This window comes from Colletotrichum gloeosporioides (genome assembly GCF_011800055.1).
Source record: "Colletotrichum gloeosporioides strain Lc1 chromosome Unknown consensus_87, whole genome shotgun sequence".
In the NCBI taxonomy this organism is placed as follows: Eukaryota; Fungi; Ascomycota; class Sordariomycetes; order Glomerellales; family Glomerellaceae; genus Colletotrichum; species Colletotrichum gloeosporioides.
In genome coordinates, this window is record NW_025544732.1 from 41,165 (window position 1) to 68,906 (window position 27,742).

The 27,742-nt window shown below is 54.6% G+C and overlaps 5 protein-coding genes across 5 annotated transcripts; 1 reads left to right on the forward strand and 4 right to left on the reverse strand.

Annotated features, from left to right (window-relative positions):
- Nucleotides 1–4,512: 4,512 nt before the first annotated feature.
- On the reverse strand, nt 4,513–4,641 carry GCG54_00013075 (uncharacterized protein; the record flags this gene model as incomplete). Its single annotated transcript, XM_045412937.1, has 1 exon — nt 4,513–4,641. A coding segment is annotated over one exon (129 nt), but the record flags the coding sequence as incomplete, so codon positions are not given.
- A 6,852-nt stretch (nt 4,642–11,493) lies between these two features.
- GCG54_00013076 (Myb-like DNA-binding protein myb-1) lies at nt 11,494–12,372 on the forward strand (the record flags this gene model as incomplete). Its single annotated transcript, XM_045412938.1, has 1 exon — nt 11,494–12,372. One exon carries the CDS (start codon nt 11,494–11,496, stop codon nt 12,370–12,372), a length of 879 nt encoding a protein of 292 aa, XP_045258267.1.
- An 8,337-nt stretch (nt 12,373–20,709) lies between these two features.
- On the reverse strand, nt 20,710–22,180 carry GCG54_00013077 (uncharacterized protein; the record flags this gene model as incomplete). The annotated part of the gene is made up of 2 exons (XM_045412939.1): nt 20,710–21,242; nt 21,295–22,180. 2 exons carry the CDS (start codon nt 22,178–22,180, stop codon nt 20,710–20,712), a joined length of 1,419 nt encoding a protein of 472 aa, XP_045258268.1.
- Nucleotides 22,181–23,021: 841 nt separating this feature from the next.
- Nucleotides 23,022–24,840, reverse strand: GCG54_00013078 (uncharacterized protein; the record flags this gene model as incomplete). Its single annotated transcript, XM_045412940.1, has 3 exons — nt 23,022–24,173; nt 24,236–24,392; nt 24,821–24,840. The coding sequence occupies 3 exons, from the start codon at nt 24,838–24,840 to the stop codon at nt 23,022–23,024; spliced, it is 1,329 nt and encodes a 442-aa protein (XP_045258269.1).
- A 310-nt stretch (nt 24,841–25,150) lies between these two features.
- Nucleotides 25,151–26,455, reverse strand: GCG54_00013079 (uncharacterized protein; the record flags this gene model as incomplete). Its single annotated transcript, XM_045412941.1, has 1 exon — nt 25,151–26,455. The coding sequence occupies one exon, from the start codon at nt 26,453–26,455 to the stop codon at nt 25,151–25,153; it is 1,305 nt and encodes a 434-aa protein (XP_045258270.1).
- Nucleotides 26,456–27,742: the final 1,287 nt, after the last annotated feature.

Genomic DNA, 27,742 nt, shown 5'->3' on the forward strand with positions numbered 1-27,742 from the left:
GCCCATAATGTCTCCGTACGAACAGTTCTCAAGGTATACACGGCTGATGAGCTAGAGCACGACGCTGTGCGAAACCACCCTGGACAAGCGGCTTCGCGTGTGTTATATTTCGGGACAGGTGATCTAGCCAAACACCGCCGCACTTCCAATAGCGAACCGTCATACGCATAGATGGCTGGCCAGTCGGCGGGCGAAACGGTCCATTTTGGCGCATCAAGAGTGTTGTGTCCATAGATGTAATAACTTCAAAGACTTTGACCTGTCAAATGTCAAATGGCTTTCTCATGCCGCGCCGGCTATATATCTCTGACTATCAACTATGATATGTAAAATGCAATGTGATTAATTGAACGGGAGAAGGAAAAAGAAGGGCAAATCAGTCACATCACTCGGACGGACACCCTGCCGACTGATGGCGACTTCAGCGTAATGCGGCCATGTGAACAGTATGCTATGATCAAAACTGCACGAGAGTGAAGGTTAGAGACGAGGCCAAACGGCTGCTAACGAGCCGGTAGTTAGCGACGTGTACATCTCGAGAGGCTAGTCAGATGTACAACGTCCTTCCATGTCGGCGACCGTTGACAGCCGCATCCACATCCAGCCGTACGGACGGGCTGAGACCTCTGGGTTCCATGGGTATGCGTTGTGGCTGGCTGGCCGGCTAGCCGTCCACAAGAAATGACCCCTTGATGTCGTGGTATCAGAGTCATTCATTTTGTTTTCTGGCGTGTCCCGACCTGGTGGCCCATACTGCCTTGGTCCAGGGAAACATCCTTGGATCCAGCCAGCCGCACGAGCAGGTCGAGGGACACTCGATGGAGTTTCATCTATCGATACTCCTACCCATCTTGGACACACATACATGATGTGGGATATCGCAGGAGGCAATTGGTCACGGAGAGTCTTGGTGCCGAAAGCAGCCCCAGCAGATCGTGGATGCAGAGAGGCAAACATTGGGCGGCGGTGTGGGCGCAAATCACGATGCGAACGGGGCTCAGGGGCCGGAGAAATATCACGAGTATCGGCATGGACAAGGTCATAGGAAGATTGAGAACAAGGAACGCAGGCGGATGGGATGGCTATTTCGTAACCGGGGTTCTGTAGAACTGCAAGTCACGGTAACCGGAAGAAGGCAGAAGATTCCAAACACACGGGGTTCGCGGCATCATCCATGGATGACACCCCTCCCTCCGAGCCAGCATTGGGACCGAGAGGGACGGACGACGGTTGGAGGGAGGGGGGCAAAATGCACCTGCAGGTGAATGTTTCATGGAACCGATGGGTCGGGTTGATGACAAGGTTGGGAACGGGTGCCCTGGACGGAGATCATTGGCGGGACGGGAGGTGCTAGTTCCAGCTGAACAAATTGTGGGAATTGTTGTTCATGGGTGATGGAGGGGGAAGAAGGACGGGGGGGATGGTGGTCACTAGAAAAAAGAATGGAGCACTCGCTTACCATGTCCATTTGCGGCCTAGGCCGACCGACCGACGAACAGGGGGAAGGCTACCTGGCCTTGAGACACCTCCGCCTCGGACAGGGAGTTCCAATTGTAAGCTGCCACCCCAACTTTCACATATCTCTGCAGAGAACCAATGCGACGTATCCGCAGCCATGCATAGGGTTGAAGAAGAAGTAAGGAGTCTAATCATGTTGGATAAGGAACATCAATGGACACTACTCAGCTTCGTCTTGATTCTAAGCTTCCCAGCCGAGCCTGGCTTCTACTGCTGACGTCGGCAAACAATGACGCCCATGCCGCAATCCCGGGAACGTGGTTGCTGGCCCCCGGACCGCGTCGCCTGCCTGAACGCACTAAAACAAGCCGCACTGTGCACACTGACGAGGGGAAAGAAGTGTGGACAGAAGCTTGAAGGTATATCTATATGGATCATCGACAATCACGCACATCGAGCACAAGCCAGAGCTCAGTGCTCCCTCGATTGCTGGAATCCAACGTCCGCCCTGCTTGCCATATCAACGGTTTTGGACTCGGCTTGGGACGGCTTGCTGCTAGCGTCGCCTGTGGCTGCCACCGGCTACAGGATCTAGTCGCCGGTGTACCAGACCCTCGGGCGCAGCTAATGTGCACGGAGAAGTGCCGCGAGAACGCGAGAACCAAGTGTCAAAAGAAATCTCGCTGGCTCCGGCTGAAGACCACGACACCGGTGATGGCGGCGGACATATGTCTCGTTTGGGCCCGTGGCGTCTAGTAGACATACGAACACAAAGACAGCAAGCAAAGTCAACTTAACCCCCCCTCCCCTCCTTCTTCTCTCTCCTCGTCTCGTCACGTCTCGTCACTATTGACCAGTCGGCAGTTTTGCCAGGCCATGCAGTCCTGTCTGCTCGATATTTCGCCTGCCGTTGTCATGCCTGCCGTGAAACTGGCCAAGTGGAGCTTTCGTTCCATATTCCACGTGAAGGATGCCGCCCGACATGACGCACTTACTGGTGAGCAGGGACGAAGTGGTGGAGGAGAAAACCACATCAGCGTCAAATAACTACGATGGAGAAAAGCATTGCCTTCCTGGTATTGGCGGTATCCTCCAAGCGATGTGCTATGGCCCCCGTGCAATAGATAGAGTGTTATGGTATTATTGCTCACGGAGGTGATGCTGAGAATATGGCAAGACTGAGGTCACGAATAGACTAGCGACGCCCTAATGCTTTACAGACATGGCCGCTGTCCGTCAGCCGTTGAAAATAGACCAAATGACAACACAAGGCCCGGGGGTTGGATCCTTGGGTCCGTCCACCGTTCCGGGTCCCAGAGGAATGGAAATGCGAATTCGGGCAGGCGGCGATGGCGTCGAGCCCATACCAAAACTACTGACTGCAACAATATTCGTACATCCCGCAGTATTAGCGCCAACACGGAAGCAGGGGGAGTCATCCTCCAGCAAAGTGTGACAATCACTAGGGAGTGTAAGGGAACAAGGGCACTCCATAGTTACGGGCGAAAGCCGTCGCATCCATGCTCTTCCAACGAACGGCTCGTGTCTCGACGGACGTAAGGCACGGCCAGGACTCAAATCAATTCACCTGTCTAGGTCAAGGTAAGTTAGCCCAGAATACCTTGGGTTGGACAAACAAGTCAAAATCACGGTGATGTACCTAACCGGGAAGGCCGTGGCACATGGCCGGGGAGGGGGTGGCCGACCTTGCCTACGGACACAAACACTGCACGGCGGTGTATGACACCCGTGATGCGTCCCGCTTAGCAAGTGACCCTCATTGCCTGGGGTTCAAATCCCCCCCTTTCTACGCAGGCTGCCATCTGCGATGGAATCTGTCACCTCATCTCCCATCGTGCTTGCTGTGGCTGCAGCGATTGTTGTTTTTGCTGCTGCCATCATTGTTGCCGGTTGTTGTTGATATCGTTCTTGTGGTTATTGTTAAACCCCACCCCCAACCCTGTGTCTGCTGATGCTACTCTCTGCACTTGTTTCTTCCAGTTCCAAGACCGATGTCGGGTATGCTCACGTTGGTGGAGAAGCACTGGCACCCACTCGTGCAGTTGAAGTGCCGTCGTAAAACTTGTCTATCTTCATCAAGGCGCATGATGAGGGTGGTAGTTGGTCGTGGTACAGGCCTGCGAGGAATTCCGAGTCCGTACCCGTGGGGGACATGAAGCTACGGACTGGGTACAAACAGCGAAGGACAACGGGCGAATGATGGCTGGTCGGCGGTGGGCTTTGACCCATGTCAGTGGTGGTCCCAGTCACTTGGTTTGAATCAGCCCGGGGCTGTTTTGGGCTTGACCAGGCACCGGCAACCTATTCGTACCGTGGGTAGGCAAGTAGGCTGGTAGGTAGCTGAAGCTAGAGGCGGTCCAGATCAGTCCCACGAGCGAGGGTCGACGTTTGCAATTCGTGGCAGGCCTGGAGATCCGCATGCGTCACAAGCACGAGCGATTGGCTATCGGCAACGGTATTTTCTGTTTTGCGGACCGTGGACGTGTGTGCAGCGGACAGGACAGGTAGCAACGGCGACGGCGACGGTGATAGGGACACTGGCCCGCATGCGGTTGCATGAGGGGCAGGAGATTGGCTAGCCATCATCTACCGTGCTGGCATGTCTTGGGCCGCCGATGTGTCGGTCGCCGGAGTGGGAGTGGACGACGACGCCGTCGATACGCACGTAAAAGGGAAGTAAAGAAGACAAGGAAACGTCGAGACACTGCCTCGAGCGGCACAAGGATCTTGCGGGAAGGGGGAATGGAAGGTCCCGTCGTTCATTCAGCCGTTTTTGGCAGTGTGCAGTCGCCGATGAATCCCTTTACACTGTTCCATTTTGTTGTTGGTGAGGTTTAGTGGCCGGTAGTACAGTCCCCAGGTTGTGGTTCAACGCTCTAGCCGTGCCACCACCACTTCCCTTAGGTCACCTGCTGTAGTGGCCTACCTTAGGTAGGTACCTTGAACACCTACGCCGGTGAGGTAGGTACCTTAGTGATGGACATGAGGTACGTATCTCGCCTTACCTCAGCACCTACCCTGAGGTAAGGTACCTTAGGTAGGTTCGAGAGATGGACTAGTTGGTACGCCGTACGGAACCGGTGAGGGGGCTAGCCGACGCCGCCCGGGTAGGCAAAACTCTGTACGCAGCGGGACCCGTCGCCGCGGACCCAGGTGCCCGGGTCAGCGTCCCAGCAGAGAGGAAGGTGTGCAAGCCTCCCCGCGATCCGCACATGGTCTTTGTGCCTCGCCATCTTTGCCTTTCTTGTGCTTCTCCATCTCACGATGCGATGCAGTGCCATCCCCTGGGCTGTGCTGTGCTGTGCTGTGGTGGGCTGGACTGGCTTGGATGCCACTCCGATCGCATCTCATCCCAAGCTCTCACTGCCACGACTGCCACCACTGCCATCATCGTCCTTCGTCCATTCCCTGCTTCGGTCCTTCCAGCGCTCCGGCTCTTGCCGCCGCCGTCGCAGCAATTCTCGATGCTGTCTAGGAATGGAGGTTCACCTGCGCCCAAAGCTTGCAGCAGCCACGGGACTGTTCCGGGGCGCCGACGTTGGCCCCCGTTGCCAAGAACGGTCCTGGCCCGTGATGTTCACGCCGATAGCGCAGGGCGATGAAATGTTGTTTGTTGGAGCTGGCCTAGCTGGGATTGATTTCGCATTGTCGGCCTAGTTGGGCAGGTGAATCTCGTCATTCCTGGCAATCTGCAAGTGCAAACAAGGCAACGCAAGACACGACGCCCAGCGTGGAGGCCCTTCGCTCGCTCGCTCGCTCGTCGTCGTCGTCGTCGTCGGTCTCCGTGAGGGAGGAGCGAGATATCCACCTAACACAATCTATCTACTACCCGTATTCTCTGCACAGGAAGGCACCACTGCATGCTCCAGGCAGGGACAAGGTTCCTAACGAGTATTCATTAACCCCCCTTCCTCCCCAGACGGATTACCTCCATATGCAGCCTGGGTGATACAAATATCACTCCCAGAAAAGAGGGCGGGTACCGCGGTTTATTGTTACGTAGCGTCCACCTAGACGAAACATGGCCTGCAGGGCAACAGAGATCTTGGGACCAGCAGAAGAAAGTTGACCCTGCCCCGGCTCTCCGACTGGTTGACTGGTGGAGGGTTGCGGCTCAGGGCAAGGGGTTCTAATGGTACTTGTTGAGTGACAATTGAGTGTCGTCAAACACCCACAGAAACGGCAACACAAACGAGTGAGGCTGAATTTCCGAACCATCTCCCGCATCACGACGTCGTGATGTAGAATGAGACATTGCAACGCTCTGTAGGGGAGGTGAGGGGTGGCTGTCTCCGTCTATCGCATTTGTGATCTGCAGCATGCCGGCCCAGACAGCAGACGGCGTCCGTGTCCGTCGTTGGACTTACGCCCATCTCCTCGGCTGGATCAATCATCTGCAGCCCGATTTCAAATTGTATTTGTGTTTTTCTTTTTCCATCTTTGGGATGATTGGGACTGTGTATTGTTCCCTAAGGTAGGTGAAGGAGTGCTTGTGGAGCTACACTTGATCTCCAACTGCCTCGGCAACTGAGGCCAGCCAGCATCTGCTTGCCGTCCCATCCATTGTCGTCTGTTGTTGATGTTCCGGGGATAACGTCCATGCCTGACCTTGCCTTGCCTTGCCTTGCCGTGCCGTGCCTTGCGTCTCCTTGCCTCGGTGAGCTCTTGGCGCTCATGGTTTGAGGTCCGGGCAGGTAAAGTGGCATGCCTGTGACAAATGTCCAAAAGTTATTGACGGGAGACGCGGCGGATGCGAATGCGGTTGCGCTCGGCCCCCCGATTGCTACATGCCCACCTTGCCTAGGTATCCGTAAGGCATGTATGTATGTGCATTTTGCCGTGCCTGAGCCAATTCCGCCTCTTCTGTTCCTTCTTGCCCTGCGTCTGTGCTGCGGCGGCCTCTGGAAGGAAAAGAGATCCACGAGCTTACTTGTTGAATCCGATGCGTATGCGAACTGCCGAGGCTTGGGGCTTACTGCCATGACCTTCCTTACCTAAGTGGAACAACGGACGTCTGCCGCGTCGGTGTCAGTGTCAGTGTCAGTGTCGTTGTCAGTGTCAGTGCCAATGTCAATCACATCACGTCGCATCTCGCTTTCTGAACTGGTGGGAATTAGCTGCTGCTGTCAGAGTGCCTTGGTTGCCGGCCTAGACTCCACCGTACACGGTTGGCGAGCGCGTGGGCCATTGTAGATGCTAGTCACGCTCAGCAAGAAGCTTCGAAGCACCACGCAACATCCAAAGCTGTTGTTCAACGATTGCCCCGTTTCCCCAACGGACGGAACTCTCTACATTTTCTTCATACGTACTGGGAAGCGGATTTGCACCTAGCTCGACCGACCGTGCATTGTTGCTCTCTTGTCCTCGAGCCACCATGCTTTACTTAGTGACGGATTGGCTCAACGCGCCAAGTACAACGGAAGTGCCATGACTAGCACCCGTTGCGCGGTTTTCGTCTCGCTTACCTCGCGTCTTGTCTTTCATCCGTCATCGTTCATGTGGAAGCTATTGGTTTTCCGGTAAGGGTATAGACCAAAAGCTCTGGCTCTGGCTCTGGCCCTGGCCTAGCCATCGACTACGCCGATTAGCATAAATATGTGTCGTTGTGGCTCATGGCGGGTCCATTTAGCTTCGACCGTCCAACGTGAAGTCGACATCCACAACGCCGTCGCGCCGAGTTTGTCCTCTTGGATGACTGCATCCTGAGCCGGTTTTGAGTGTCGCTATGCAGGAGAGCATGCAAGTCCAAATACATGACAGTGTCGTCGAACTTGGGTACTGTTATAGTGGAACAACATAGAAACCCCAGCACGGTAAAGTTGCTGTGTGTCCGGAAAAGATGTGTGCCACCTTGTCAACGACCCCGATGCTGCCAGACCTGATGCGTTCATTACTCGCGAGTCGCACCCGACCTGAATGACTTCTCGTTGCATAAAGTACCTTACCGAAGGTACCTTAGGTAATAACAAGGCACAGACAGGTCTACTTAGTAGGTCTGAGGAATGAGTACCTTAAGGTGCCTAGTTAAGTGCGTTGGGTGTTATCCGGCCCGGACAAGTGCGGGCTGCACCAAGCTGCCCAAGACTGACCAATGGCACTGGACCGCTCGAGGACCCATCCTTTGAATCTTGGTCATGATTGGTTGTGATGCGAGGCGGGGCAGCCACAGACCCGTAGCGGAAGGTACCTTATCCGTAAGGTAAGTACTGCTCTTCATTGGGGCGCCGTCGACTTGCGGGCTTCGCCGCGCATCGTGTCAAAGCAGGTTGGCTATTTCCGGCTGTAACCCAACACAAATTTTATCATGAATTGGATCGACAACAACACTGTTCATCGGTATGCGAAACCAACAGAACTCGCCCAGGTATCATACGCACCTGGGACGACCAAGTGCAGAGGCTCGGAGAGCTTGGCTCATATGACAACCGCCTCAACTCTCGGACCAGAGCTTGCACCCTGCGGCAGGATCTGCGCAGAAAGATGTTTTCACATTTGCAATCATGTCGCTGCGCCATCCCACTTCAGGGTCCACGCCATCCCGTTTGGTGCTTCCGAGAACACAAGAGAGGCCCTCGTCATCGCTACCTACCTACGTACCTACCCCTGCCTTACCTACCCACGGCGCACGTACCGAGGCCAGGCGAGGCAAAGGCACAGAAAGCATTGCCGTCTCAGGCACAACCACACTCGCAACCAACCGACCGCCCACCACCCGTTCTGTCAGGGGACGAAGCAGCCGTCACTCAGCTGTCAGTGATTTGGGTCTCGACGGGAACTCACTCTCGACCCCCCCCCCCGGCTCTGTGCTGAGCTCGTGCTGGTGGCGGAATTAACTCGATACATCTGAACTGGCCTATCTTACGTACACGCGCATGGGATACCTGTGCAACTCAAACAACCACAAAGATCGGATTGTGCTGATCGGCCCCACCAGAAACGGCGTCCAGACCCTGACCTTCCTTCCCATCGTGTTTCTTGAAGGCGGCTTGAGCAGCCGTACGTAAGGCAACGTCGACAATTCCAAACATGACAGACGACTAGGCAGGCAGGCACCAGCTGGATTGACAACTGCTCAAGCCGCATTACCTCCTCTGACGACATGTCAACATGTCATTGCGGACTCAAATCATAATGCCCTACCAGAGACAGCACAACACATGCTGAGAGCTGTGCTCGCTGCTCGTGTTACGTCCCGTCGCCTTATACCACGCCACCCGGCATGATCGCCGGTCTGCTCTCCCCACCAGGCGGTCTTGTTCCACCCTCCTTCGACCCCGGCCAGCTGAACACGGCCCCTCCGGGGGAAAGAGAGTGCTGAAGGATGCATCATACTCACTATCATTTCGGTCCCAAACTGCCGTTCAGCTCAGTCTCAGGCTCTAGCTTTAGCTGCCAGCTCCGGAGCATCTGTCTCTCTCGGTCTGCCTGTCGATACTGCATCCGTCACTTGGCCGGGCTCGATATTCCGGCCAGCGTGCGCAGCGTGCTTGACAGCCGCCGTTTCCAGCATGACGAGACCCGGTTGAGAGTGCACTCTACGTTCCTCGAGGAAAGAGCAGGGTCCGAAGACGGCAAGAAACAACTGTCTCGCGTGGTGATTGAGCAACGAGAAACGAGAAATTCAACGCTTCTCTCTTTGCATGGTACTTCGCATCCGCATCGCATCGCGTCGAAGCCATGCACGGCGCACGGCACGCTGCATCTCCATACCTAACGTAAGGCGAGGTGAGGTGAGGTAAGGCAAGGCAGGGTATACCGTATGCCGGCCCGCTCTCGACGGGCACGCAGAATATGAACGCCAGTGCGTGTTGCTGTCTACGCCCGTCGAGCATGGATGCAAAGTCCGTGCCTTTGAGGATCGCCCAACTGAAATGAAATAAATGGCTTCGGCTCTACTCCGTGCATCTAACTTTCAACTCCAAGCCTCGGGACGTCAGATTTCAGTCAAATCCAATGAACGGACTCGAGGGTCTTGAACCCCAGCCCCAGGTCCCTCAAAAAGATAGATACGTTTGGGAAATCCCAGACATGGATGCTTCAATCAAGCTTACCCGTGCATATCGATGAAGTTGCGTTGACGTTTATTTTCCCGGCCGGGGCAATAGGACCGTACATCAGTGTGCATCACACTGGCCATGAGAGAGCCGTGGTTGTTCGTCAGGGCATTGTAGGACATGGCACGGAAGGTATCGAAACGTCAAGCAGCCCGGATGCGCTTGGCTGATTTCGTCAGGTTGGAGGATTCGCACTTCCAAACACGGCGCTGCAGTGCTTTCGTCTCTCTCTATGGCCCTGGCCGCTATAGTAAGGACACAGTCGTTGGTCGCAGTACCTGAGGTAGGTAGTCCTCGCTCGATCGAGACCGTCTCCTCGACAAGCTAGCTAGCCTCATCCGTCAGTCCAGCAACGCCCGATTTCAAGAGCTTGCCATATCCTGGCATCATCCTGGCATCAGATCAGAGATTCATGTCCCGCCGGGAGTATGGCGTGGGCTTGGCTTGGGCTGTGGCTGAAGCCGGGGCCTCTACAAGGGGCAGGGACAGGCCCAGGACGGATACCAGTTCAAAAGCACGAACAAGGATCATGATCAGAATCGGGACCGGGGCTGGAACCGGGGGACAAGGACAGGGTCTTGGAGGCTTTGACCATGGAAGTGAACAAGGGCCAGGGGTGTGTCTCGAAGGAAATAGCCGTAAGTCAGTCTGTCAATCGAGACTCAGAATCTGTCCCATGGCCTAGGATACATGCTTCTTACCTGGGCACGACAGTACGGTGGTGGGCATTGTTTGCTTTGGTCTTAGGCTCTCGACCGACATACCCTGGGTTCGCAGTGCATCAAGCGCCCTGAAGCCATCTGAAGCCTTCTTGCCCGACTGCCCGACTGCCCGACTCCAATGCACATCGACAGAGATCATCGGCGGCTGTAAGTGACTGAACTCGATATTCGCTCAGCCTCGTTCTGAACGGGTTTCTGTCTGTACCTACTTTTGGAACGGACGGGTAAGAAGGTGCCTAGATGACAAAACGCTTGTGGTTGTGGATGTGCTAGAAAACCCCGCGGGGCCAACAGTCAGTCAAAGGGCCTAGACCTGAACCTGGGCCCCTGGGGCTCTCTCACCTTAGGTTTCCCCCATGTCGGCCTTCTGTGTAAAGAAACGACGGATACAGTTGAGCTGGATTTTTTTTTGTAATACCTTTACCAGGTACCTTGCCTGTGGACGATGCTATTGCGACACCCCACCCCCATGTACCACGCCTCCCGTAGTGATCTCCCACGCCCCAACTCTGATTTCCACCCACGAAGCACAGTCAAGTAGACCTACACCATCTTCTGGGGGGATGGTACATGCAGCAGCTTTTGTCCAGTCTCACCCCCTCCCCCATGAGGAAAAGCGTCTGTCTTCTCTTTCCTTGCTGCTCTATCGGATCGTGCTAGGTGCTGATGCTGCAGCAGCTGGACCTCTGCTTTTGGGTAGGGTGCCTCTCTCCATCCCAGGTAATGTGGTGCAGTTCCTTACCTCACTTCTGGGCTCGCCGTGGGTTTACAAGAACGCTCCACTCGCCATCACCATTTCTTCGTTCTTCTTCCACCCTTAAACCAGGTTCATTTCAAACCTTAACCTTTCTTTTTCGCCTATTATCCCCATGTCCTCCAATCTTATTGTTGGATTTGCATAGATCTCGTTCTTCGGCACAGCCTCTCATACTCCGTTGTCTCTCTCCCACGCCGCTTCCATCTGCCCAAGCACTTATATATGCACACAACCCACGCCTATCCAAGACGTCTGTGAGCCTCTTCATTCTCCCTCTCTTGGATCATCTTCATCATCAACAACGACAACAACAACAACAATAATAACAACAACAAGACCATCGCCAGCCCTTTCTACTTGCTCCCAACTTGTACACATCTCGACCTCATCGCTCAGCTGGCACATTGTTACCCTGGGCTTCGGTGTCTACCACCACAAACCTTCCATCATAATCTTAGTCAATTCACACAACACTTCCACAATGGCTCAAAGAAGAGGACCGTGGTCCCAGCAGGAAGACGGTTATCTCATGCAGCTCGTCAGCGACCAAGGCCCCTTGAACTGGGTTCGCATTGCCCAAGCCCTCGGAACCCGCACGCCCAAGCAATGCAGAGAACGCTTTCACCAGAACTTGAAGCCCACACTTAATCATGAGCCCATCACAGCCGAGGAGGGCGCCCAAATAGAGATTCTCGTCGGCGAGATTGGCAAGAGGTGGGCCGAGATTGCAAGACGTCTGCATGGTCGCAGCGATAATGCAGTCAAGAACTGGTGGAACGGAAGCCAGAATCGCCGCAAGCGTCACGATCGTCGCAGAGCCAACCAGAGCACTTCTGGCTACGACGACAGAAGATATGGCCACTCTGCCTTCACACGCCCGACTCTCACCCTCAACCCTCACCCGTCAGCACTCCCGCTTCCAAGGCACGCCGTGTCGTCGCCTCTCTCCCCGACGTTCTATGGTCACAGCCACAATCATACTTTTTATCATTTGGAATCGCCTCTGCCGTCACCTTGTTCAACCTCGTCCCCTGGCAGCGACACACTTGACGCCGAGGCCTCGACTGTCTCCGATGCCGCGTCAAGCTACACCACATCTCCCCAATGCCTTTCCAGAGGCACATCGCCATCTCTCCAACTCCCTCCTCTTCGTCATCTAGACACTGGCTCCCAGCCTCGATCATTACCTAGTTTCGGTTCTCTGCTTCATGCACCGAGCGAAAGGAAAGAGCACGGTCGACTACCGTCGTTGGGATCGCATCTTTTGACGGCGCCAAACTCGCCGGTATCGAGCACCGTCGCTTCACCTGTACCAGCGGATAAGGACTCCCGGATGGACGTTTCAGCCCTTCTTGGATGACTTGGCGCGCTGTGCAATGCGATACAGTACGTGGAAAGTTGAATTCAATCTGAACTTGTGTTGTGGCCGAAACTGTACCAAGAATCTACGGGCTTGAAGGCGCAATTAGACAAAGGATTGGTTATCTGATGGCGAGTACCGGAAAAGGCATGTTGTCTTGTTTTTTGTCTTTCTATTTCTATTTGATATGTATCAACTCAAGCGAGGGAAAGGCGTTCGGAGACCAGAATATGATGGTTCGGCATGGGTCTGGTAACGTCCACAAGATGTACCGGGGAAAAGAATAACAGCGTGTGTTGATTACTCCCACGCGCACCGCAAGACGCGGCCTCGTAATGCAAAAACTATTGCTCAGCACATGACTTTACCCTCCCGGGTCATGCACTTTTATCTGTTGTGAAGTTGAGAGCACGCTGTACAGCTCGAAGTTGGCATGGTTTGCAAGATATGTTTGGTGTTTCCAACGCATGTGTCAGCGCAACTTGAGTAGCTTTGGGGCTCGAATAGGAGTTGCCAGGAATGGGCATCGTCGAACAGGGCCAGAGAAGGCTGAGGGAATGTATGAAATTCATGCCCACGGACACGTCAGCGGCGATCGACGGGACCAGTGTGTGGGCTTGCAACAAGGGCATAGACAAGGGTCTTGTCTCTGTTCAACGCCCTATGTTTCCAACACAAGTCGAAGGGTTCCCCCGGCTCTGCTGGACCGTGGGCCCAAATTTTGGAGCCCTCTGTTGGGACCAATCGCGGGCATCCATGGATGGCGGACTATTGCGTAGACAAGCCCAGGACAAGGTGAGGCGGAGGACAGAGCGTCAGTCAGGCCAAGCCAGCCGCCAGGAGAGAAAGTCGCATTCAACACGAGGTAGATGGGGTTAAGGGGCGGGCGGGCTGATGTCGATCATGACGAGCAATTGCCCATGGGCGAATTTCAAAGTTTGCGATGAGAGTTGGCTTAGTCAGAACGGACTCAGTTGCCGGATTTCGAAGCCAGTAGGAAGGGAGTCTGAAGGCGACAGAAGATCGGACCAGCTGTAGAGGCAAACTTGTTTGCTTGCACGATAAGGCAGAGTTCAGGCCTGGCGTGGCGTGGTGTGGTGTGGTGTGGTGTGGTGTAGGGCGGTAGAATGAACAAAGTACATAGTTAACGTTCCCGAGGCATATACGAAGCATGCGTGTCCACCGTCTACTTCATCTGATACAGGGTTCGGCCACGGCCGTCTGTTGACAATTCTTCAAACGAGCGAGCACACGGCGAAGAAAGTGGTCGGTAGGGACGGCGGTATGACAATTGTCCAGAGTCAATTGCATGGCATGGGGCAGCTCATCTTCCGTCGTGCAAAAGAAGACGGTGATCTTCACAAGCCCCTGGTCTCCCACCTTCGGGATGTTCGCATCCCGTAGAGAATCCCTGAAGGAAAGGCGGATGGCAGCGAGTTGGCCACGAATGGGCAGCGCGGCCGCGCTGACGGGACCGAGCAGGATCTGCGAGTGCAACCCTCCCCCTTTGACAAGAAAACCAAGGCCCGGCCGGGGAAGCCCTGCTTTTCTTTCGACGTCTTGCACCCTTGACGGCATTGAATGGATTGTCGTCCGAAGCACCGACACCGCCGTGACCGCTACACCAGAGCTACCTACTACCTACCTTGCCTACCGTCGACCGTTTCGAAGGACCACAGCGCACCTGGCACCGGCGCGGCTGGGTCCTGGCCTGTCGAATCCAATTTGACACCAACCAAAGCGTCAGTCACCCAGTGTGCCAGCCAAACCAAACCAAACCAAACTAGATCCGACCATACGGGCCGTTTCCGACCACAAAGGTCGGTTGACCGTTCGCGCTCGCCATTCAACCTCGACTGGCGACCACCTCACCTCCACCTCCACCACTGCTACCACCACCACCGACGACGGCACCGCTGTGCCGACCGGAGCAGTCCAGTTGGTGGCCGCTACGTGTGGTGCGACCGCGCCCGCCCGCGTCCGCAGACAAACTGGACAGGGACAGGCAGACAGACGGAGGGACGGAGGGAGGGACGCTTGTATTGTCACTGTCCACCGGTGCATTCGTCCAAGACAACGGCCCATCGAAGATCTGCCCCCAATTTCACCTACGCTCGCTCACTGCACGCTGTTCCCTGCTTCCCCCTATACCAAAATCATCGACGTGATGCCCGGCGGTTCGTCATTGCCGTCACTGGCCTCAGCAGCATCACCATCTCTTGCGTCATTGCTGCTATTCGCTACCTTTCGCAGGCGTGTTTTTCATCGCATACCCAGAGGAGAATAAAGAAACAATCACAGAAGCGAACGGTCTCTATACGTGCAGAGCCGATGCGCGAGACCCAAACACTTCATGACATTGTACCCGATGGCATACGGGCGTAGCATACGCGCGAGAGAGAAGGGAAAGAACTAAAATTGCGATGCCTTTCCTCACCTCACTCACATGCGCACAGCGAGACTGGTAGTATTAAAAAAATAAAAAAAAATAAAAAATAAAAAAAAAGGTAGACAGGGCGAATCCTGAGGGTTCTTGGCATGTTGATTCCACATCAAATAGCCGTACCTGCTCGACTACCGCCTGGGTCGGCATAGCTAGGGGGTTTCCCGGATGAATCTGAAGCTGCGTTTGGCCCGATGCAACGCTGGAAAGTACGGGATTTTGCTAGATTTGACGATCGTTCTTGGGCAGGTCAGATGGGATTTGGTGGGTGGGTGGTCGATGGGGAAACGGGTACCGGCGCGTAGGAACACAGGAGTCAGGATGATGGGAGAGGAGGACCACGACGTGGACAGGGGATGGTGGAGACGGATCTCAGATCCCATTTTTATTTGGGCGGGCTGCAGGTTGCGAATCGACGAGTTGGAATCGACAACGCATGTGATGTGGGACAGGTTCGCCCCATCCACCACCGGGGCCCGGGGCCAATGGGCATCTGTCGATCAACGGTCGGCCAGCAGCAGCGGCAGCGGCAGCGGCAGCGGCAGCATGAGAACCGAACAGGTGGAAGCAGATTCAAAGGCAGATGGCACCGGAGCACGATGCGTGGAGCGGCGACACTACAGGGGAGGTGGGTCGCCTCCACTAGGTACCCAAAGTACATAGTAAGGTGCCTAGGTAGCGTACCTACCTACCTACCTAGGTACCTACCTTACGTAGGTACTTAGGGGGCAAGGGCCAGGCCAGACTCGCCCAGGTTTGTCAACGGGAAGCCTCACCAGCAGGGGTTGGTCAGGCTACCTACCTACCCATGTTGTCGCAATTTACCAAGCCGTAAGCAGAGTGCATGCGGTCTACGCAGTACGGGGACGTTCCGTGGGTCTTTCTCCATCACCACCATTCATCACCCGCAATTGCAGCATCATATCGAGATTACAACGTGCCAACCAACTGGCCAGCCACTCAGCCCTCCAGCCGTTATACGGGTGCCTGCTGTCTCTTGCCCCTGGACTCTGTCTGAGACATGGAGCTAGACCAGGGCCAGGCGGGTAAGGTATTTGCAATTGGGGAGTCACCTTCGAAAAGACCAATAAGCCTGGGTTAGGATGAGTGGGCACCACCAAGACAGTCACACGGAGCCCAACGGTACGAATACCGGACGTAAGGTAAGGTAGGTAAGGAAGACAGACATGCCTTCACTTTGTGTTGTGTTGTCGGAGCGAGGCATCATCGTGTATGTGCGTGGGAGGATCCTGCTGCATATTGTCTCGTCGACTTATACCATTGCTGCAGCGGAAATTGAGAGATGGCCGACCACTACGCTGCCGTTGTTGTGACTGTTGTCGTTACTGTCGCTATGCTGCTGCTGCAACTTCTGCAGGGCTCATGAGTTTCCGCCTGGGTTTATCAATCTGCATCTGCAACTTCGTCGCCTTGGATCGTTATATCCGTACGTCATATCCGTTCTTTATTTCACCTTACCAAGATTGGGCAGCTGTGCGAACAGACGACATGGGAGCTAGGTTGGGGATTGGGGGTAGTGGGGCTGCTTCCACATTGCATCCATTCCCGCATCCGCACCCGCACCCGCCAAGGTGCAGCAGGGAGGGGAGGGAAGAGCTCTCCAGGGGATCCGCACAGAGTGTACTGCATAGTAGGTACCCATCACCATGCTGCCTATCCGAACGGAGTACAGATACAGATATTACTGTTTCCTCACCCTCGCTCCCACCAATGCCCACGCCCACGCCCACGCCCACGCCCACGCCCAACTACCCACCCTTGACCAACGTTATTTCTTTTTCCACCCCTGGGTTTCCCCTCCCTCAGCATTGATGATTACTGATGGTGCGAGGTGCAGCTGAGTTGAGGCACCGCAAATAGGCAGACGTCGTGAAAGACAATCGTTCTGGCTCCCAATCCACGGTAAGAGAACTCAACAGGTACTCACACCCGCAGCATACATAGCACTGCGGTTGATCCCAGCTTCCCCGGTGCAATCAGAACCGCAACTGCAACCATTCGCAACATAACGCCCTTGTCCCTAGAACTCGATGGGTTCACCGCAGGGGCTACAACAGCGGCTTTGCCCTGTCATCGTCGACACGACTTCTGGATACTTGATGCTCTCTATTGCTTGACACGGCACGAAACCCCACCAGCCAAAGAGATGAGCCTCGCGCGGTTCACAGAGCAAGTTGATTCACTCGCAGCATCCTCCATGCCCCCCTCCTTCTCTCAGCTCCCCCATGCCTTGGGTCGCACAAACCAGGGGAGAACAGATCGCACAGGATCCTCTGTCACTCTTGGGTAGCTCTGAACCTGGGCCACGGATATCAGTACTCACATCCGCGGCTGTGGTTCAGCCCGATTTCGATCCCCGTGTGAGCGACGCCAAACATATTGTTTTCTTTTCTGGAGAGCATGGGGGCCTAAAAAACGACAGCCATTCATTGCATTTCTCCACCGCCCACGACCTTCTACATTTCTTTGCCTCCTTCAATACAGGCAACCCGCGATGCAGAGTCGTCATCCTTAACATGGCGTCAATGACGCCTCGCATCATCAGCCTCAATTCCAAGCATCTTCCTTGCCCCCTGCCAAGTCTTTAATGGGACCTACAATCTTCTTCGCTGGCTGGCTGGCTGATCAACTCACTGCTATTAATGGTTGGCTGACCTGTGAAGAGCAGTTGGGGCAGTCACGTAGCCTGTCTTTCGAGGAGTCTCCGTGGCTTAGAACCTACGCATATTCCGCTCCAGCCAATCAGAGCACTATGAGGCCGTGCCAACGGCACGCCACACACAGCAGTTGCAACAGTAAGGTACGGATAAGTTCCCCAGACGCCATAACATACATGGGGAAAAAACCCGGTCGTTAGAGCGAAACTGTCTTGGGAGAGAGTGGCTTTCCCACCCCAGCATGACAAATCCCCCCCCTTGTTCTCTTCAGTGTTGGATCAAACCCGTCCGAACAAGATAAGACACGCAGCAAAAGGGCACATACCCGAAGATGCGGCGAAGCCCAGTACGGATACCCTAGTCAGGGGATCTGCCAAACTGGTGGTCTGCGTGACTTCGACTTAGATAGACGTCACAATCTTTGCTCAGCCATGTGCATCCCTCCCCCAATCGCTTGGATGGTAAGCAGCAGCAACATCAATAAAGGCGCCTCGTATCCAAGGATACAGCCCTATCTTTCTCTCTCTGTCTCTTCCACTATGATTGTCCACGGAGGGGGGTAGGGGCCAAGGAGGGTGTACAAAGCTGCAACGCAAGCACCGTAAAATCACACGATGGCACCATACCATGCCTTATATGTAAGTGCTGGTTCAATGTGTGCGCTGGTAGTGCATATCAATCATGCAATTGATTCAAGGAATCAACGACGCCCGCATGCAGTGGGACACCACAGACACACATAAGACTCCAACCCGGGACGACGAAACCTATTCCCCCGTTGGGAATACAACATTGCACACCACAGTCACTTCAGCCAGCCTGTCTGTAATGTCATCGCCGAAGTTGTGTGCACGTGTGCACAGAGGAAGCTTGCCTGCATCGTTGCCGGCCCAAGGATCAAGGTGATGGGCACTTCTTACCTCATGTATCTTGGTGTGTGTGATCCTTCTTCGTTTATATTACGCTGTGGTGCTGTTGGTCCTGGGGTTTTGATCTTTTTATTTGTCATTGATCCTTCAATCTTTCTGCTCTCTTTTCTTTTCGTCGTCTCGGCACCCTGTCCTCTTACCCTGTTGCACACAGACCTGCCCTCGCAGGCTTTTTGCAAGACATATATATAGACAGGCGCGGGTCGCGCGAGCCCGCCGCCGCGGCACAGGCACCCGTGGTCCTATCAGAATCACTCGAGGCTTTCGTGCGATGAACCACATGAAATTAGACTTAAGGTAATGACCAGTCGACACGCAAGACCGGAAGGCTTTCGCAAACGGAGCTATGGAGTTCGTCGCATCTCAATTGTATGCTCGGCAAACACTTGTAAAGAGACGCCAGAATCAACTCGTCTTCAGTGACCGAGGCTCATTATTCATATACATATTCCTCGTGATTCTTCGATTGTGTTACCCTTGGATGCGTGTCACTCAAATGGTGAAAGCAAGACTTGAACCTCTGTCGCCACCTAGTGTCTTGGGGCGAGCCGTTATACTTCATCCGCAGACCCACTGCCGATGCATTCACATCATTGGGGATGTCTTGTTTGCGGATGCTACAAGTCAATCTTTTGTGTAATACCGGAACTGGAAAACAGCCACGGACTGCCGATTTGAAGTCTAATCGTCCTGGGACTCGGTATTGCCGTACCCGCGGAAGTAGTACCGACCGGTGAGTGGAGGGCTTTCTGGTGCGGCGTATGTGAGTGATCAAGAAGTCGTGCGATACTGAGCTAAGAGTTCTTCCGAAATAAGTGTTAATCTGACCCGGACGTATTTCCGTCAAACGGTTGGCGTTGGAAAAAGCCTCCACAGTTTCTGTGGTTGCAATTCCTTCAACGGCTAGCAGGCCAATCTGAGTTCCAACAGTTCTGCCGATTGACGAGACGAAGAGAGTCACGAGACTGTTCGTGGGAGTCGCCATCGTGACATCCTGATTGGGGCGGGTTACCGAATTCGAGTTGCGACGACGGACGCTGAGTGAGGCGGCGGCCATACAGGTGACAATATACTCAAGTACTTCCGGTTATGGATAGGGAAGGGGAAAAGAAGCAGGCAGAGTTGACGCTCCTCCTCCAAAAGTATTGCGACCCGGCGATCTGGGTGAGAAACGCCTCGCCTGCTGACGGTGCGAGGGGATAGCATCCCTCCTCTACCGTCTCCTTTCGGCCTTTTGGTGCCTGGGGGCGTTTACTAGTTGCTGCCGACCAAAAGGCACCTTGATTTGTTTCACACACAAACCGAAGGGCCGGCTGTTGGCTAGATGTAGGTATTCGGAGCTGTTTGATTTGCTCGTGGCTTCGCGCCTTTCACTGTGGCTTCCCCGACCCGCATATCCGTGTTCTTCCCTGCGTCGGAGACTGCTTTCAATGCAGCCTAGTCGGCAGGACATGTTTCGCTGCCGCGATATTTCCCGCCGAAGGAATGCACCAAGTCATGACGCAGCGATCTCCTTGCCCCTGAACCATCTTGGTCTTATGGGGATGCAGCCTACAACCTGTGGAAGCATCGCCCTAAGTCCCGCTCATCGCTATGATAGCCGCCGGGCAGAGGACATGGCCCTCGGAGACAATCGTGAACCTAAACAGGGGCTTCACGTGGCAATGTTTACAGTCCTGGTGGGGAGCTATCGGGATACATATTGCGAGAAAGCGGTTGCAAATGGGGCTCATGTATTCGGGGGCTTATGTATTCGCTCGAATACGGAGCACGTCATGCCAACGTAGACTTCACGAACCCTTAAGATTCGGGAACACGTAGCAGGGAGATACAGCAATATATTTGGGAGGTGAAAACGCGACTAGGCGGCTCAACGTTGCTTGTTGATTCGCAACGGGTGTCATTCCTTTGCCCAACGCAGCAAGCAAAAAAGCCCAACTCGTGCTTGATACAACGAACTTCGTTCACATTTCGTTTTCTCCACTGCTCTTACTCCTTCTCCGTCTGCGCTGAGCGAATGGACGTATCGTCAAACGAGATCGTACGGACTGGGCCGCTATCTTGAGAACTGCGACGAGTCCCATGCCCATCCGCCTCGTCGCAGTCCGGGCTTCATCCTGCAGTATTGTGTGAGGCCTCGATATGTGATAAGATGACCCCAGGTGTTCTGACGTTGGGGTGTGACCTATTTCCATCAGCATCAGATGTCTGCAGCACTTGAACTCAAAGGACTGGCTTTTGCACCTCTCGGTCGATAGATGCCGCCTCGGTACCGTTTGCGCATGTTCTATGACTCTTCGATGGTTCCATGGGGGTTTTGGTTTGCCAAGGGCAATAGGAGAATGCCGTCCTCTCCCGGATCGAATGAAAATTCTCTCTTGTGGCGGCTGACTTCGCGTTTACATCGCAGGCCACTGCCAGTCTGCGTCGAGGCATCCGGGTTTTCGCCCAATAGACCGTTCACTGTCGCCTGAGTGGGTGTAGTTTCGAGTCTCCCGTCGACAGCTCGATCGCTGGGACCGGCCGGCACATCCTCGTTCATATGCAGGACCGTCACTTCGCTAGCTGAATCCGGGTCATCCGCAGGGACGATATTGTTTTTCATAGTAGTTTCTCCTTTAGCAAGCGACTTGGCAGTGGAGTTACATCGATTCTGGTGATTTGTGGGCTCATTTGAGATGTGGCATGATGTCAAGTCGGCTCTGCCGGGCGTCTTTCGTGGATCGTACCTGGTGTCCCAAAACCGCCTCAACTGGGCTTTCCTCATCCTTTCGCTCAACTCGGCATCCGCATTACTGTCCAGGTTTGGGCGCATCGACACTACATACGTTAGCAAGTGAATCAACCCTTGGAGACGTTCGGGTCAGCTTACGATATGTGGTATGCGTATGACGTAGGCTACCCGTCGCGCCGGAATCAAGGGTATTCTCCAGAGCGGCGGTGTCGTCAGGATCTCGTGCTTTGTATCGGAACCCGTCAGTGTTCAAACTGCTAGGACAAACTGCGATGGAGCTTTCCTCACCTTTTACAGGACTCTTGGCCTGCTCTACCCTGGCTTTGAAGAGCCGGGATGACCTGCTGCTTCTGTCCACGATGCTGCCGGATCGTGCGAGGGCGACCGCGCCAACACCACCGGGAGCAATGTCGGCAAGGATCAACTCCATGCGCTTGATCTCGGCGCGGAAGTCAGTCTCTTTCTTCTCCCATTCGGATGACACCTTGGCAAACTCTTCGAGGCTACGCTCTTTGGTCTCCTTCTCCTCCGCCCATGCCTTCTCAGTCACACGCAGCTGTTCTTGGAGCTCTCGGTACCCCTCAAGCAAGTGCAGGATGCAAGAATTATTCTCAATTGGCACCGGGTCGAGAACAGGCTTGGTCATCATGACATGGTGCAGCGTGTTGATCATTTGCTCCAGAGACGCTGCATGGCCAGTGTTGAGGTCCCGCTCCTGAAAGAAGACACCGTCGCCGGGTTCGATTGGCGAGAGTGAGAGTCGACGAGGGGATGTAGGCCGTCGTTCCGGCCGGATGCTAGGACACTTGTTTACACCAAGTTTCGCAGGTGCAATAACATCTAGACTGGCGATGCGGGGAATGGATGTTCGTTGGCGCGGCCTGTTGCCGATGGGGAGAGGGTGTGCCTGCTTGTCGTCGTCTGCAGGCCGCTTCAACCCCAGATCAGACCTCATGCGACGAGGGAAGGGGCGCAATCTCTCAGAATCCGCCATAGTTAGGAAGGCGTCGCCCGCGCTCGTCATTGTTAAACAGCCCGAGAGGTGTGCAGATGGCGAAGACTTGGGAAGCGATTAACTGTTGGCGGTTTAGCAGTTACACAGTCGAGAGAGTAAAAAGCTTGATATGGTTTCCCACGAACGCAAGCTGGTTTGGTTACCGCGAACAGATTTCAACGAAGGCCTGCTATGGTAAATGAAATGAAACCAACAGACTGGTGATGATGCAGGACGTGGCGCGATGGACGCTGCAAAGCGAAGGGATTTGGAAATAGAAACCTGAGAGGCAAGCTTTACTGCTTGTGCAGGCGGCTCGCTTTCCTCAACGTCGAGCGCGACGGGTGGAGCGAGAAGAGGCATCCTCAATTCCAAGACGTACGTTGGCAGGAGGAAGTACCGTCGCCAGCTGTGCCTGCCTCCTTTTGCCTGCTCGACTTCACTGCAGGAAGAAACCGCTACTGTCCAGACTTTCGAGACCACTTTCGTCTGAACATCCGGACCGCCTCGTTCAGCTGCACAGAAGAAATGTCATAGCCTAGGCAGCCAACGTGCCGCTACATTTTGAACCTCCTCTCGGCTTCTGACGATGGCCACGCCGAGCCTGCTTCATCTATGTGGTTGAAGACGAGCTCCCCGCCGCAACATACATCAAGGAAGAGATGCGAATCTAGTACCACCAACACGTGTTTTCTCCCGGACACGTCATTTCACCGCCAAATTGTTCACCGAGAAACATGCTTTGCTCAAATTACCGCGCCTATGGTATCTGTTTCCTGCGCATGTTTGCCGTCTTGTCCAAAGCGTTACGGGCACCTCTGGCTCCTGCGCCACAAACCGTGGCTCCCGGGTTGATCCAATCGTCTGTACACTAAGAGAACAAATCCTCGGCCTTCTGTCGTCTCTTCCCGCGCCCCTCTGGTCTATCTGCGAAGAGCTCCTTTCCGGTGTTTCCGCCGAATCGGCTGGGGAACAACTCTTTTACGTTGGAGTTGGCCGCGCCTTTGATGGCAAAGCCCGTGCCGGAGCCGAGCTGTCGATTGAAGAGATCGCCCTTCTCACGCCTCCCGTTGCCGACAGACATGTTGCTTTGCATGAGCCGCGTAGCCTCGTCCGCGCCATCCATCACTCGGTCCATGTGGGTTTTGCCGATCGAAGGTCCCTTGGCGGGGAATAGCTCCTTTGACTGGTTGTCTTGCGCCAGTCTGCCCCGGATGCCAGACGCTCTTTCTCTGTTGCTCACTGTGCCCGCACGACTGACTTCAGTGTCCATCGAGGCATCGCCATCGTCATCTCTCGTGGGCGATGCCGAGCGATTGCGCTGCCCTTTCACTGAGCCGCGACCAGGAAAGAGCTCCTTTTCTTGATTGCGTTGCGCGTACGACCTCTCACGTGGCCCTTCCCTTGATCTTGATCTTCTCCGGGAACGCGTTGACTTGGACTCGCGATCGGCCAGTGTCGCTTCGTCGTCATCGTACATTGCGGCGTCGAATTTCTCAACGCTTGGACTTCGATCACGTTGATGTCGTCGACCTCCGCGGCGGCGATCATCACCCTCGCGGTCGCGGTATCTGTTCCTTGTATCGCTCCTTCGTCTTCGTTCCTCAGGGTCGAACTCCGGGTGGAAAAGGTAAAAGCGACTACGTTGGGCTGCGCCCGGCGCCTTCTTGTCGGAGAGTACTGCGAATCGGATCTGTAAATTGGCCTCAGGATGCGATGCTATATTCTTGGCTGGAATCGTCTCTAGTAATGGAAGCTGAGTCGGATCGGCGATTTCCACTGCGCTAAGGGCCTTCAAAGCTTCTTGTGCTATGGCATCGGAGCCAAAGATGAGATTTGCGGAGTCGTCATCGATCCATTCGACCCTTTCAACAGGGCCATGGTGATCGCTGACGTATGTCTTGATGTTGTCCGTTGTCAGGTTATCCAACCCGCGGACGTGGACCTTGTTCCCGATCAAAGTTGCGCTTTCCGTGTCGAGGCCGACGGCGTTGGCTGGTTGGTTGGCAGAGGTTCCAGTATTCTGTGCAGCGGAATTTGATCAGCGAAATGCAGCCCAAGGTATCTGGCATTGGGGTCACCCACCGTGTTGTCGGCGATTGATGCGGTCGGAGGCGCGAAGCCCTCGGCCACGTCGTCCATATCGATATCCCAATCCATGACGGCTGGGTTAGTAGTTGTGAAAAATGGTGTGAAGATGGCGAAAGTGAGGTTGAGAGTTGTAGAGAAGCGAGCGTAAGCGCTTGTTTTGACAGTGGAGACAGGAGCGGTGAATGGGAGGCAGGAACAAGCGGGAGTCTTCTTTCCGCAACAAACGGCAGGGGGTCTGAGGAAAGACGAAGGCGATCCGAAGGCAATTGAGCATCGAAGTATGCCTCTTGGGTACGGCAAACGCGCCACGTCTGGGAATGATGTTGGAAGTTCCGCGGGATGAGCTAGTTGTGTGGAGAATGAGTACAGAGCATTGAGCACATTACTATGTATGTAGGTACTAGTAGTGCGGCTGACTGGTGGGGCCGGTGCCTGCCGATTAGATGCAAGCGCTCCCTGAGCCAATCGGTGACGGGATGCCCGGTGTCCCGGCGTTTGACGTCGCCGTAATTGCCGCGAAAGCCGGTGACTTAGGCTGGCACGGCAAGGTGCAGAAGGTGCCTGAGCCTGACTACCTACCACGGCATTTGTCCTACCATTTTGTTTCTTCTATGGCGATCTACTTCTTTAGCTTTCTTCAAGATTTGGTGTCTTTCATTTTCTATCTGCTTCCATTTCCTGACGAGCATCTACTTTATTCACTACAGACCAATGAAAAGGGTATAATTCTCCGACTTCTCTCAGAACCAGCAAGTCATCTATGTACCTGATGAACTCATACAGCCCTTCTTCATGCCTGTGTTGCGCACCCTCAACTACTCATAGAAAAACGCCAAATGATTCCATCCCCAAATCTCCGTCTATGATCTTGAGAATAAATATCCACTAATGTAAGTGGGCCACCTGTCATTACACCGTCTCTAATCGTCTATGCGAGTCCGCCAAAGTGGATAGACAGGCTGTCCGAGGCGCTTTAGTCCTCGGCATATCATTTTCGCCAGCAGGCGGAACAGCCGCCAGATTGCTGGTCTTTGATATTTCAGAGGCAGCTCTTTTGAGAGAAGGCAAGCATGGGACAATGTCACCTGCCGATGGGCGATCGTGTTCGTCTATGCTGTCGTCCTCCACTGGGTCGTTGGGATCAAGGTAATGGTCATAGACCCAGCAGTTCTCGAGGCCGTCAATGAATTTCGGCGAGTTTCGCAGAAAATGCCAAGACAACTTATCTTTGCGCATGGCGATGTATAACGACTCGATCTTCCCGCTGGGCTCGCACACGCCACAGTGCTTCCGCAGGAAGTCAACGTTGTATTCGCTGTCGACAAGATTGGGGTCCAGTGGTCGTAACATTGGGAGGCCCTGTAGCCGTTCTGCGTCGCAAAGCTTCGCCTGTAGAGGCATCCATGGCCTTCCTTTCAATAGACCCTCGAAGGCTCTCGCTACAGCGTTCGTGAAGGAGTCACTATCAGAACCCCCCACAACAACAGTACGATGCAGGCCACGCGAGAGGCATCGCTTGTAGGCATTGGTATCCCTTTCAAAGGGAAACGGCTGTGAGAAGGTTGGAAGCAGGGAAATGTGAACAGTCCATGCGCCGCAGTTATTTGGGTTACCGGCAAACCCAGTCGCGCCAGGGGAAGAGGAAGCACGAAATTCAGGCCGGGAGAGTTCCATCTCACTGACAGACTTTCCGTGAGCTGTGCGGATCGGCGTGGGTTGGCGTCGGGGTCGAGTATCTGGGTCACTGGGCCAAGTCGCTGCCTCAACCGTGGCCTCCAGCTTTCCTGCGTCTCGTGTGGCCAATAAGTCCTTGTCCGACTCCAACTGTTCCAATCTTTCTTCCATGCTGTCATCGGCGTCGAATAGTTCCATTTGTCGATTGCTGATGTTCCGCAGTTCGCAGTCAACATTCCCTAGTCGCTCTGTGTGGGAATGTATGCTTTGTTGCATTTGAGCAGCTTGCTGTTCTAACTGATCGACTGATTGCCAGACTCTAGTGATATTTCGGTAGGATCCCTTGATCTCTTGGCCGATCTCCTCACGGCTTTTCTCGACCAGCTCCTCCAGCTCGCTCACTCTAGTAACGATGTTTCCGAGGCCTCCCTGTCGTTCATGATCAAGATGTTCTTCCAGCGCCTGTAAACGCTGTCTGAGCAACGCGACCTCGTGCCTGGCCGAGGATGGCTCTGGTGCCTTGACATGGTAGCAGGCCATATGTCCGCAGTCGCAACTGGCACCGGGGGTTGACCGATTCAAAGAAAAGTGCGCGCAAGCACATCGCTGCCCTTTGATGCCCGGGACCAGAAGAATATAGCGACAGTGACCCTGTGGAAGGTTCGCCCCGTCAATACTACCGCTGGGGCCTTGCAACGGTGATGAGGAGGAGGTGGCCGACATCGAGGCAGGTAAGCTAGTGAGGAGGTTAGGGTGGCAGTGTCAGTGCTGATGATCGACCGCTGCTAAAACAGCAAGCCCAGAAGGCAGATCTGCTACCCGGGCGAGATGCTATCGCAGGTAGAAAACAACGTGGTCGAGTGAAGTCCGGACGTGAGATGGATGACAGACTGCGATCCTGTGGAGTGGACGGTCCATGGAACGGATCGAGAGAAGCGATGTGGGATTGCTGCAGCCGGCGATGAGGTGAGTGAGAGCGATGGCGGCGTTGAAGGAGACAAAGGCCTGGACGCGATGGATGTTACAGGTCAAAGTAGTAACTAGTTGGTCGAAGAGAAAGGCCTTGCTGCGGGCGGGTAGGGTAGGCGGGGGCGGCTCTTGAGATAACTACGGATACAAGAGAGATAATTGACCGGGAGGTTTGCCGGGACCGGGAAGCATGGGTCTGGGCGAAGTGGTTTCGGGAGTCTGGACTCAAATGAGAGAACTGACCGAGTGAGTATCCGTGGTGTGGTATCTCTACCTACCTGGAGACGTGGGATTCCTCAGTGAGGAATCTGAGGTGAGGCACGGGACGCTACGGCAAGGTATGGATGGCACGGGCGGAGAGCGGCTTCGGCTGGAGAGAGATAGAGACGTGCAAGGGCGATGGCGAGGATTTCGGGCTGATGATGAGGCGGATTGGGGAAGATGTTGGCCAAGTGGAAGCAAAGTGGCATTGGATAGAGATAAACAGGGCGTGTGTCGTGAGCGGAAAGTGGAAGAGGGGAAGACAGACGTCCAACAGGAGTTGGCTTGTCAGGTTTCGCAGCGTGAACCGGAGAGGGAGGGGGTGCGACAGGGTTCGTGTGGGATCAATGAGGCCGAGGATGAAGGGCCGGCAAAAACGAGAAATATCTGCGCGGACAGGGTACTTTGGATTCTTGAGTACTGCCTTTCGGGTGGTTGTGGTGGTGATGATGATACGGGGAAACGGGGGGCGGGAAAGTGGGCTCAGGCGGCAGGATTCCTTCCAAGTTGGATGATGGGCGGATGATGGGGATGGCGGATTGGATCCATGGATACCTCCGCCCATGAATACCTAGGTACCTTACCTGTGACCCACCT